At 39.3% G+C, this 13,041-nt stretch overlaps 1 protein-coding gene across 1 annotated transcript in view; it reads left to right on the forward strand.

The window, feature by feature from the left end:
• PIEZO2 (piezo-type mechanosensitive ion channel component 2) overlaps positions 1-13,041 on the forward strand; it is a gene marked incomplete at its 5' end in the record, with an annotated part of 254,536 nt that overhangs the window by 218,400 nt on the left and 23,095 nt on the right. The window contains 3 exons of the mRNA XM_010584880.1: positions 1,523-1,689; positions 6,501-6,676; positions 12,746-12,913. Of these exons, the coding sequence (XP_010583182.1) occupies positions 1,523-1,689; positions 6,501-6,676; positions 12,746-12,913 (511 nt within the window). The remainder of the gene's footprint in view (positions 1-1,522; positions 1,690-6,500; positions 6,677-12,745; positions 12,914-13,041) is intronic.

Here is a 13,041-nt window from a genome sequence, read left to right on the forward strand (position 1 = left end):
AAAATTTAAGTAGATAAATCATAGAATATCTCCAATTCTAAATGACATAGAAAAGGCCTGAAAAAAAGAGCAAAATATTATTGAAATAATTAAATGACCAAGTGAAGGGGGCTAAATGCTCTTGTGCTCAAAGATACCAGACCAGTTCCATGGCATTGCTCAGGTAATGAGCACATACTGCCATTTCAGCATCCACTTTGCAAGAAGGTACCACTAATGGATTTTTCCTTAGTTTCTCTCCACATATATGTGCATACAGCCCTGCCTGCACACCCAGAGAAATGTGCACATTCTTCCCTAGGAAATCTTTTGCTTTATTACAACTTCACCTTTGCATTCTTTGTAAGGAGCGAATGTGCACTCCACAAAGTTTTGCATGCCATCTTGTGGTACAGCTAGGAAGTGAGGTTGTTGAAAGCATCATGCTTTAGCACATAGGTTGGCTCCTTAGCATCCATTTCAAATATTTTGTCCCTGTATGGCAGATTATTGACAGTTTTCTATTATTTCTTAGGCTGGTTACTCTAAAATTGATATTTATAGCTAGTGCTCTGGGATTTGCAACCTAGCAGGGACTACTAGCTCTTGAACTGGCTAGTTGGAAAGGATTTTTTCAGTATTTGTGCAACGCTGTATAAGAACTATAACTTGGTGTGTATGTTTGTGAGTGGAAGAAAAATAACCTGGAAGTGCTGCTTTTTGGGTGAGAAATGCAGTTGCTAATGCTAAAGGAACTACTGAAATGAGAAATTAACTTGAGACAGCTGTGTTGAGGAAAATGAAGCTACTATTGTTGGTATATAACCCATAAGCCTTACTCATGGGAAAGTGTACTGTTTTGGCAAAATGGTGCAAGAGTAATATTACATAAATTATTTATGTGATTTGTCCTAGTTGGGCTAGCTGATCTGAGATCACTGATGACGTAGTGCAGCCTATTTAAAAAAAAAGAGAAAGGGGGTGGAAACAGTAAATACACAGAGGTGTGTTTAGGTGGTTGGAAAACAGGGAGAGATTCAAAGACTGTTTAGGCAGGTTAGAGTTTAAAACTCAGCTAAGCAAGGTTCAAGCACAAAAGGCAAACTTTGCAGAGAGAAATGCACACAAGTAAATAGACAGGTATGGGGTTCAGCTCAACACGCTGGCTGAGCGGCTGCTGAGATCACAGGAGCTGGGGATGTTGACTAGCTCTCAGGAGATGCCCAAATCTTTGGGTTTCATTTTGCAGACCTGTACATACAGCATCTCTCTAAAATCAGGGACTGTTTATATGACTAGCAGTTGCAGGATCAGGGAGTTACGGCGTGGAAAAGGGATGATAAGCCTAGACATACAGGCAGGAAGATGCCCCAGACAGCCAAAAGGCCTCCAACCATCTTCAGAGATTCCTTGCTATGACAGGGTCTTGCAGCCTGGATTATTATTATTAGACAACAAGGAAAAAATGAATCTAACTGCAAGCAGAAATACAATGAAAGATATTTGCATTCATTAACTCTCTGTTGCTTTTCCTCTCTTTTAGATAACATCATCAAGAGGATATTTAATATCTTGAAGTTCACTTGGGTCCTCTTCCTGGCAACACTAGACAGTTTTACAGCTTGGCTTAATTCCATCTCAAGAGAGCACATTGATATCTCCACTGTGCTAAGAATTGAGCGATGTATGCTGACCAGGGAGATTAAGAAGGTAACGCCTTTGGTCTTTTTTGTCTGCTAATGTCATTTCCAGCTCAGTGAAAAATGAAAGGTTGTCTTTTCAGATCACTGTGTTAAGAAGTAAAATTTTAAAAATCTCACTTATACATGCATTTTAAAAATAGGTCTGGACTCTTTTACTGCTTGCTGTTCTATAAATACATAAATAATAAATTACTTGATTTATTAGCTGGACACAAAACAAATTATTGGAAAAATATTTCTTTGAGAGGTCGATATAAGGATTTGGCTGAAACATTCCTGTGATAAAGTGTGCTTCTGAGGGGACAGGATAGATTCAAGTAGAGAGGAGAAGGCATGGCATTTTAAACAGCTCAAAAACTACCTCAGTCTGAATATTTCAGTCTTTTTGTAGACCAACTTGCCTTGGAAATGACTGACAATATAGGCATAATTTTCTTCACTCGCAGTGAAGCTATGTGGTCCTCCACAAACTAGTTATGTATTGGTAAAACCCATTATTATCAAAGATTGATGTTGATAGTGTAACTAAAAATGTATTTAAATCTTCAAAATGCAAGTAGGTGATACCTTGAAGTTGGATAAAGCTCTTGTTTTAAGCACAGGTTATTTTTACATATGTCACTAGCTACCCAACTATTTCTGGAAACATGGCATAGAAGCCTCATTTTTAGTTCTTTCCAGTTTTTGTTAAAAGCTGCAGACTGTCTCAGAGATGAATAGGTCAAAAAGGTCAACAACACATTAGTACTCTTGACCTTAATAAAGCCCCATATTGCCCAGCCACTGTCGACATCTGCTTATTGGCAAGATAAGCAGGCTGCCTCCCACCCCAGGAGGTTCGAGAAGCTGGCTTTCCTGGTCTGAGGGAATCTGTACTCAGTCTGGCCAGGAGGCACTGAGCATGAAGAGAGGAGTGCTTCAGTGTTAGTGTTCGGTTACTGTTATTTTCCCCAAGGTGTCCAGTAGTAAGTGGTTAATAATAATAATAGCAAATAAATAAATAAATAAAGCAGAGCAAAAGAAATGTGGCATATTCAAAATAAATCCTTCTTTGGAATATGTCCCAGCTTGTGGCAATGGATGGTTTAGGGCACCCTAAACCAGAAATTGCATCTGGGTCATTATGTTTAATACTACCAAGGAATCTGTGTTCTTGGAGTTTGGCTAGTCCCTCTTTAATGTATTTTTAATGTTGGCTTCCAGAAGATCCTACAATACGGAGTTCTGTAGTGTCATTCCATATGGTGTGTTTAAGAGTACTTACTCTTGTTCATTTTAAACCCACTTCCGATCATTTTGGGGTCTCATGTGGATCAGCTATGTATTCCATTTTCTCTAGTATTCCTGATTGTATAAATCTGCATGGAGTCTTCACCTCAGTCATTCTCTTCCAAGTTAAAAAGCCCCTTTCTTTTTAGCCTCTATTCACATGGAATCCATCCAGTGCCTCTGAATATCTTTATTGTCCTTCCTCATATGATTTCCAGTTTTAATGTGGCCTTATTAAGACTGGATGACCAGAACTACACACTGTTTTCAAGGTGTGGGTGAATCACAGATTTATACAGGAGTATGATATGTTCTCCTTTGCTTTTCTAGTGAGATCTAACAGTCAAGCACCTTTGATTTTTCGTGAATGCTGCCTATTTTCAGCAACTATAAACTCTGAGTCCAAGACCTTTAAGGCTAACAAAAGCTGACATAAAGCCTGTCATTATGTATATACAGTTTAGGTTACTTTTCCCATTGCATTTCTTACCATTTTTTACCAAGTCACTCAGTTTTATCAAGTTCTTCAGTAGTACTTCAGTCAACTTTACGCTTGAATATCCCAGATAATTTTTTTTCATCTGCAAACTTTATCACATCACTGTTTTCCTCCTTAGACAGGTAATTTCTGAATATGCTGGACAGTAAAACTCCTTGGGGGGAACCACTCAATGACCTTCTTCCTTTGTAAAGAAAAAACATTGGTTTGTGCCCTTTGTCTCTGGTCTTTTAATGGAGGATAAGTACAAGAGGTAGATGTAGTCTGCTGTCAATTTATTTCATGACCACTCAATTTCTTACAAGGGTCACTCAGGATCACTCCTGAAGTCCTGTTTAAGGATTGGTGTTACCTTCTCTTCCCCTGGCACTGTTTCATCCACTGGTTCCTGCAGAGCTCTTGGGTGAGGACCTTCCAGTCAGTGCTCAGTTTATTGGTTTCTTCTCAGACTTGTCTTTTATAAAATAATTAATCCAGTCATTCCATGGGATTCAAGTTACTCTAGGAACGTCGTTGACATTTTCTGCAGCAAAAAGCAATGGAAAAAATTCAGTCTTTTCTTGTCCTGTTGCCCTAACTCCCTTACACCTCTTTATGCCTTGATCACCTGTTGATACCCTGGCTTTCTGGCAGCTGATTCTTATGATATTCTTGAAAATGTTTTTATTATCAGATTTCTTTTTATTTTAGCAAGTTACTCCTCAGCATCTCTTTTGGTCTAATTTGCTAAATTACATTTAACTCTAGAAAGTTCATTCTTGTTTGTTTTTCCTCATGACTTTCACTTCTTGAAGGATGTCTTCTTGCTTCTTCCTCCTGGTCTTTTCCATTCTGGTGACTTGTGTGTCTGGGCATGCAGGCTCTTTCATGACTTTTACTTATTCTACATAAGTACATTTGAAGATTAACTTGAGTTATTGTACATTATTATTCTGATGGCACCTTCTGTAATCTTCCTTAGTATTTAACAGGCACTAGTGCACTCATGGTTTGATGGTCAAAAATCAAGCCTTCATATTATACTTTCTGAATATTAATTGGTTCAAGTCCACCCACAGAAGCTCTATGATAATCCTGGCACAGTGAATTTACTTAATTTGTTAGACTTTATGCTTTTTGACCCATACCACCTCTTTCTCAAGCTATCTTCCATTCCATCCTTGCTGTAAAATTCATACTGTGATAGTACAGTGTTGTAGCAGTAGTCCTTTTTGCCCCAGGTCTCAGAAGTCCCTGCTATTTCAGCATCCTCACTGAAAATCACATGATTCTTTCTCACCGCCCCTGAGTTTTTAGACTTTTAACATTTATGCAGAAGGCAGGCTAACTGCCTTTTTATGGCCATTACTTTTTGGGGACCTTATTTTGATCATTCTTTGCTACTTCTCACCTCAACTTAATATATTTTTTCCTACCCTTTGTTCCCAATAGATTTATTTATTTATTTATTTATTTTGATTTCATGTTGCCAGCAGCCTGATGCTATTTTGATTACAGTAGAGCTCATATGTCCTTGTGTAGGCTGGTATATCCTGCTTCAATCCTAAATCTTCCAGTACTGGGGGCCCTTCAGATAATTTCCCGCTAGTCAATAGCTTTCAACTTCAGGGTTTTTTCTAGGATCTTTCTCTCCTCTTCTGTGAAATACTGGTACCCATGAACATCAGAATCATCAAACCCTCCATAGCATCCCCAAGTCTCTGTAGCAGTCCCATGCCTGCCACTGCTGCCCAAGAAACCTGCTGCAGCCACCATGGTGATGTGTTTCTTTCTCTGACATGGAGTCGGGGACAGTTAACCTGATGTATGAAGTTCCTTTGGTCTCTCTTCCAGCTACAGAAGAACCTGAAATTGATTCCTCCATTAGTTGTGGGGCACTTTTGCTGTTACAGCTCTTGTCCTTTATCCCACACCTGCAGTTGAGCTAGAATGTAGCATGTGCCATAATTTCAGAGCCAGGCTGTCATAATGGCACGTTTATTACTGCAGAAGCAACACAGCTTGTATACAAAAAAACTTAATTAAAAACTTGAGTTTCAGATTTTGTTCTTAAGATTATTTTTTTTTTGACAAAACTTCAGATTTTGAAAATTTTACATTTGGGACAGCGTAGAGGACCAGAGTTGAAATACTAGTAACTAATAATACTAATAAATGGAATATGGGCAGTATTTTAGAGTACTTTGATTATTTTAGCTGGAAAAAGTCCTTGCATAAGGCTTCATTCTAAGTCCTAAAAATGACTGTTCAAGAATAGCAATCTTCTCTCTCAGTGTATCTTCTGAAGTCAATGCAACTGCTAGTGGAATGAGTTGGATGTGTTTCTGCCTATGAACAGGCTATAAAATTCTCAGTTTTATTCTTATGACATGCCTTTAGAATTCTTGATTGCAGTATCATAGCCAGAAAGACTTGATTCTGTGCCCAGATCTGGGCTGACAGTTAATAAAACCATCCTTTCATGAACTTGCTTGATCTCAAAGTCACAGAGAAAGAGTGAAGGTCTTCAGTGTATTTTTCATGGTTTTCCAACTGTATCCATACTTCATGAATAAATTCTTATTTTGGGACACTAATGAAAATCTAGATCAGTTTGTACATGACCTGGTTTCCTTTTTTTTTTTTTCTGTTTGAAAAACTGCTACTGACCAGTAATAAGATGTTTGATTGTTCTTAGAGTCAGTGAAGCTGTCTAAAAGAGATATCTCAAAAGTTGCTGGAGTATAGGTTGAGCCATGGTCCCCGCCCACACGTCATTTTCATGCTGAATGATCTGCAGTCCACCCAGCAGAGTTTTCCTGGCTATATATAGCCTGAAACTGCTTGCATTGCTCCAGTTTTGCTTGAAAACCCAACACTGTGCAGTGGTAATTTAAGTCAGAATCTGACTTGTACTCTGAAAAAGGAACTACTGGTGGGAGGTTATTATTTACTAGGAAGCTGTTTGCACAGTCCTTAGTCTGTTCCATGCCAAATGACTGAAGAAATCAGTCCCTTGAAGAATACATCTCCCCCCTGCCATGTACCTCTACCTCCACTCTCTTCCACAGGGAAACGTTCCAACGCGGGAGAGCATCCATATGTACTACCAGAACCACATGATGAAACTTTCTAAGGAGTCAGGACTGGACTCAATTGATAAAAATCCCGGTCAAGCTTCTGGTTTGCAAGCATCTGAAAGAATGGATAGTTTAGATTCAGCAGCTTCTCGTGACAGTATCTCCAGGTATTGATTTAATTTTATTTTGCGAAAGGTAGAGGGATCATGCAGTAGTCATAATTTTAGATAATGTTTCAGTACTGATGAACTTTCTAATGTATGTTGAATCCTCTTTTTGATTTGTCCATGCCATTTGAATAGCAAAAACTCTGCTATATGTTCCTATTCCTTTATAGTGGTGACCTCAGTCGTTGGCTTAACTTCTTTTCCACTGCATGACTACCCCACTGCATTCTGTTTCCCCTAGAATTAGGAGTCATTGACAGGGGTTCTGATCTTGTAAAAAGGAATGGAAAAATAAGACCCTGCTGAGGATGCTTATGTGATACTGTTGTAGGAATTCCAGCATGGAGTTTGGGGAATGATCATTCATTGTGAATATTTTCTCTTCGTAAAATAAATTGTTGTCTGCTGCCCACAAAATCAAAAAAGGATTGGTACTGAGAGAGATTCTGGATCTGAGAGAACAAAATGCCCCTCTCATACACATGGGGCAAAGATCATCTGAAGAGCCTGATTTCCTCACTGCTATGATTACAGTCCAGCAGAGCTGCACAGTTTGTGGATCAAATACCCATACTAGTGCAGGAAAACCACCTTCCCCATTCTTTTCTGAAGACGGAGGCTGTCAAGTCCCTTGCCAAAATTACTGCGTGCTCCTGCTGCTCCTTGCACAGAGGCACACATATTCACTTCCTTCTCTTACAGAGGCAGCCTGTTCCCATCGTGTCCCTGGTGTTCTGGACTTTTAAGAGACTGAAGAAATTGTCCAACTTGAGGGGGAGAAGGGAGGGCTTTGGAAATCCAGCTGTTTCATAATCCCTTACATTCTGTTGTCTCCTGTTCTGCTCTGAAGTGTGGCAGTATCATGTTGTGTTTGATACTCCCAGAAAACTCGATAGCTTCTGTGTACAGTAAATTATGCTTAGCTTTTACTAATGACATATGGGTAGATGTTAGCAGACTGAAAATAACCAGGGCTTGTCTTCGTTTCTGATGTTATTGAAAAGCAAGTGTAAGAGAGTGCCTGTGAGTACTATGCTTCAACAAAATATTCACAAATTGCTCCCCAGGCTGAGCACCAGCCTTTGAGAGGTTCACTCCAGTAAAAACACTGAATCTGAGCGAATCTTTCTCGGTGTCTAGCTACCCAACTAAGCAACACCTTTGTGTTTTGTCTCAAAGTTTTACAGGAGTCAGATGATGTGAGAAAAATGTAAAGCCGAATCCTATTACCAGCTCACTTGGAGCCACTTGGATATCTGCAGGGCAGAATTTAACTCCACAAAGTTCAGTTTCACCTAAAGGAAGAATAGTAATACCAGTCCTGCTTTCATTAAATTGTTTTTGGTCACACTGTTTACTATAGAAACTTAAAAGAAGTTATCATTATTATACAACCGTGTAAGTAAGAACGTTAACTACAAGCAAAAGGAAGCCAATTCCAAAATGAATTATAAAAAAAGACAAATCCTGTAGTTACCATGTGTAAATTCTGCCTCTTCAATGAGACAGTATCCAGTGTTGAGCTCCACTTATGTCTTTCTTTCAGAATAACCACCCATTTGTCACCCTGCTTTGAGCATACTTACACATTCAACATCTCTTTTCAAACTCAGAGAATTCAGTGATTCTGTGGAGCTGCTTTGCAACAGAAAAAGTTAAATCTTTCACATGTGTTACTGTCATCTCAGTTTCCTCAGAAGATGTCACAGGACCTATCAACAGAGGAATACCAAAGGCAGTATTATAACTGATTTCTCTAATCTCAAATTCTCTTCCTGGTAATGAACAATCAAATATTCCTGCACTAAGAGTATTTCCAAATTGTGGACATCTGCTATAATAATAATGACCTGTAATTAGAGGAAGGAAAAATTATTCTGTTGATTGAATGATAATGCCATCTGTTTATTGGGGCACCCTTGCATGTCTATTCCTGGGATTACAAAAGTGCTTATGAGTTTTTTTAGAAATGTGAAATGTTTTAAACTTCATGTGAGTTTATTGAGTGATTTTTTTTCAATTGCCCAAACAAGAGAAGGGGGCATTTTACATTTCAAAACAATGATTTCCAGTAAATGTTAAAGCAACTAATTAAATCTAAAGCATGCCTGTGATCATGGATCTAGGACTGCAATGGAAAACTTTTGGGAAGGAGCAGAGGGTTTCTAACCAGCATTCTGGTTATCCTTCTTTGATTGCCCAAAGTGTAAATTCTGTGGTAGACATGAGGTCCATGAGTAAGATGGGCATGACTGGAAGTACACAGGGCTGCAGAAGCACAGAAGCTATTCCTTTGTAATAATACATATTCCTCAGTACCCAGGACAGGAATTACTGTAGGTATCAGCACAGTGCTCTAAACCCTGGATTTCCAGAGAGAACAGCCCTTCTGATCAGATGCAGGAACTGTAAATTTCTTGAGAAGTTCAGGGCTGACCCTTATAAGTCTTATCCAGTGTTGTTGTTCTTGCCCTAGATAAAGCTCTAAAAGGAGTTTTGCAGAGTATCCTATGTGGGATTATCTCTTTCAGTAGGGCTGTCATTTATTCTCAGTCATTTTTCTATACAGCAGCTAGAGGTATAATGAGGTATTCGTAATGTAATTGTTTGGTTTCTCTTTATGTATAAATACTCTCATGTATCCTAAAGGCAAAGTGCAAAGTTCATATGGGCCAGGAGAAGAGACTGATGTTGATCCTTAACAAGCTCTTCGAAGAGCACCACCAGAAGGGATCAGGAGCTAGCATGGTAGAGCATTTGCTGCCATTTGTTTCCATTTGACTGATGAACTGCTTAGTAAGTTAAACAGCTTGTGAAGTTCAGTAACATGGTTGGGAACTTACTAAAACCAGTTGGCTGCCTTTATGGGACTTAGCCTACAATTATGAAATAGCAGCTAGACACAGGTCCTAAGCCAGATTTCAGAATATCCAAGGTTTTGTATCCAGCTCAGTTTGTGTAATTTCTGTCCATCACAAATAACGTATTCAGTTCCCAACTCGACCTGTGTGTAGGCTTTTATAGGGGCTGCAGGTGGGAGCCCCTGACCCTCCTGTAAGAGTGGACATACAAATGCAGTCAGGGTGTTAACAGACACCACTTTTCAGCTGTTCTTCCCTCACCAGGTGGGAGAATAGGGCTTGAGGCACGAGTACTGGAGATGTAATGTTTGCCTTGGGAGGCAGGAAAAAAGAGGAAAGGAGAGTCCCAGTTTGGGGCTGGATCTGGGTCTGATTTAGGAGCGTGAATGATAGGAAATGTTTGGGATCTTTGCTTGCAGGTGTGGGGAGTGTAGTAGTTCATAAAGGTAATGCCAGTCAGTAACTAGCCCGTGGACAGAAAAAAACCCAAAATTTGTAAGTCACCCCTTAAACTAATAAACTCTCTGGGAAGGGTAAATTTGTTTAGCAAAAAGGAAGTCAATAAAGTAAGAAATTTATCGCTCACCAAGGATAAAAACATCTCTGCTATATATATCCCCATTTGAAATGGATACCCGATCAACTTCATATAAAATGCTTGAATTCGGGGCTTTTAATGAACATTCAATTTAAAATACCTAGTCCTTGAATGATTTCAAGAAGCTAATGCTTTTCAAGGTCTCCAAGGACACAAATGTGAAAAGTCACTAAGGAAGATATGCTTGGATTAAATTTATGTGATAGTCAATGACTGAGTCAATATCAGCTTTGCCAAGCGTAAATCTCTCCACTTTATTGACGTTCTTATTTCCTCCATGTTCGGAAGCATGTTCCTAAAGTACATAAGGAGTATACAGACTGTGCTACAGGTGTCATCTCATACACATCTAACATTCAAGGATACAGAGCAGCTACTCAGTCAATAATTCTTCTGATGATTCATCCTTCATTAAAAACAGCTTTAAACCAAATTATTGCAGGGACTCCATCTGGGCAAATGTTTTTATCTATTGGGATTAATAGATGTTTTTCCTTTGAGTTTTCTGGGACCCAGGTCAGAACTTAGGTGTTTTAGAGGGCAGCTGGCATATGTTTCTTCCATTGAAAATATATGAACAGGCATGTGCTACTTTGATTTCAACAGCTGCTCTGCTTAAGGCCCTTGGAAGGTTCCCTTTGAACTATGTCTGCATTTAAAATACTTCAACACCTTAGTAAGAGGTGTTGCTCTTGAAAAGAATAAACTCAGCCCTTGAGATGTAAAATAACATGGGGATAACATAGCACACAGACAGAAAGGTAATCTGCAAAAACAGATTGTCCACTTGCTGCCATTTCCCTATATTTTAGCACGAAAACCTCACCGACAGTACAACTGCCTGGCTGTTCTCCATGGGTGTATGCGCAAAGGGAAACCTCCTCCCTCATGACCCCCTGAGCCAGTAACATGGAGCTCCGACTGATTGCCATGCTGCTGAATCAGGCCTCGAGGGTGGATCTCCTGCGCCTGCAGGAAGCAGCATTTGGTTCTTCACCAAACCCCTGCACCACGCAGATGGCCCTCCAGGTTTTGCTGGAGGATGCTTGTGTGCCTTTATGCACATGCAGAAGTAATGAAGTGGCTTGTAAAGGGTCTTGGCCAAATGAACTGGCAGGACAGAGGTGCCCCTGCCATTAATACTGTTTCTAGGGAAAGTATTTCACAATACCTTTGGTATGTTGGTGATACTTTTCTTCTACTCAAAGACCAAAGTATGCTTCTAGCCTCAGCCCATTCTGTCAAAAAAGACCATTAGTGAGTGTAGGCCTAAGAATAACTGCTTCTTCGCTCCACGTATTTTGATGTTTTCCTCCCCATTTTCCTTAAGGCAATAATTGCAAACTGTCACTTCATGCCAGCGGATTTTTTTCCTCACTTCAAGCTAGCAAGACCAAAGTAACGCAGCAAATGCCATTGCACTTCCCTTCTGACCTCTTTTCCAATTCTCTGTGCCCTTGGACAAACATAATGCTTGCCAAGGAAGCAAATCCCCTGCTGCTTCTGCTCAGGTGTAACGTAGATGGACTCAAAAGGAGAAAAGTAGAGTGTAAATCCTGGGGTTTGGGGTCCTTTCTTCTCTCATTCTGTGTGAGAGACTCAGGCAAATCACTGCATGTGTTAAAACACCAGGTCCCTCAACTTATTTCATAGGCATTTGTGTTTTTCAAAGATTTTTACAAGAAAAATAATTCTTTTGCCTACCATATGTCATTAATGTATTTGCTTCTTTCCTGTTGCTATGTTATATGCTTGTATTTAATAATGTACTTTTTTTCTCGTAACTCATCCAGTTCTTCTTTTCTCCAGTAACACATAAATGCTCAATGTATGGTGTATGTCTCTGGTGTCCTGTTGTATTTGATAAGTGAAAGGAGATAAGGGTTTATTATATTGTTCTTTCTTTCAAGACATGCATGTTACCAATTTTGAAATAGTTTTTAAGCTGTGATTGTAATAATGATATGTTCTGGAAAGAATCATCAGGGCTTACTACTAAATATCAAAATAAAAGCCATCCCATGCAGAGCAGGTTATATTTGGCATGCATATACTGGCTAAGAAACATATCCGATTTGGCTCTTTGGTTCGGAAAGAGGATTAGCCAATGTCTGACAGCTATTTTTCTATTTGTGGAATATGAGCTTATTCAGTTTTAAGGGCTTTTTTTAGGAAATTGGCTTGTACCTGTGTAAAAAGGTTCAGCACAGCATATCATTAATAAAATAGAATTTGTACAGAGAAGGTCACTTCCCAAAACATTTTTGTGGAATTTGGAAATTTCAGGAGGAAACAAAGAAAATAAAACCTCACATATGTAAGTTGGTGCCCCTGGAAAGCAAGTAGAGCATTGTGTTTGTTTCATATCTCTTTGAATAGTGAATAGATGGTTGTTAGCCTTCTATAGCCCCTATATCAATGTGACCATGAGCAATCTGTGCCTAGAAATGTGTTTACATGGTGACTCTAAACAAATCCTTATCTTCTCTCTGAACCTTTTTTCTCTGTGTCAGTGTTTTGCTGCATGGCAAGCATATTTGTTTACTGAACCATGTGTATAGTAGTATCATTTGTATTTAACACTATCTTTATAACTGTTTGCGCTGCTAGCTGCTACACTGAAGCAACCATGCTGTTCTCAAGGCAGTCAACCCTTGATGATTTAGATGGACCAGACACTGTTCCTAAAACAAGTGAGCGCGCTCGACCTAGGCTTCGTAAAATGCAGAGCATGGATATGTCCTCCTCATCAGCTGACAGTGGCAGTATAGTGTCAAGGTGCTTAACTCATGCATGCTTTGTTCACTCATTTACCCATACCGTTATACTTACTGCAGGGTACAGAAATTTGCATTTGCAGATATGTGGTGTACAGAGTGGTTGCATGGTTAATGGAAGCTTTACTC

The sequence above is a fragment of the Haliaeetus leucocephalus genome, unplaced genomic scaffold (assembly GCF_000737465.1).
Source record: "Haliaeetus leucocephalus isolate CR32 unplaced genomic scaffold, Haliaeetus_leucocephalus-4.0 Scaffold1007, whole genome shotgun sequence".
NCBI classification, from domain to species: Eukaryota; Metazoa; Chordata; class Aves; order Accipitriformes; family Accipitridae; genus Haliaeetus; species Haliaeetus leucocephalus.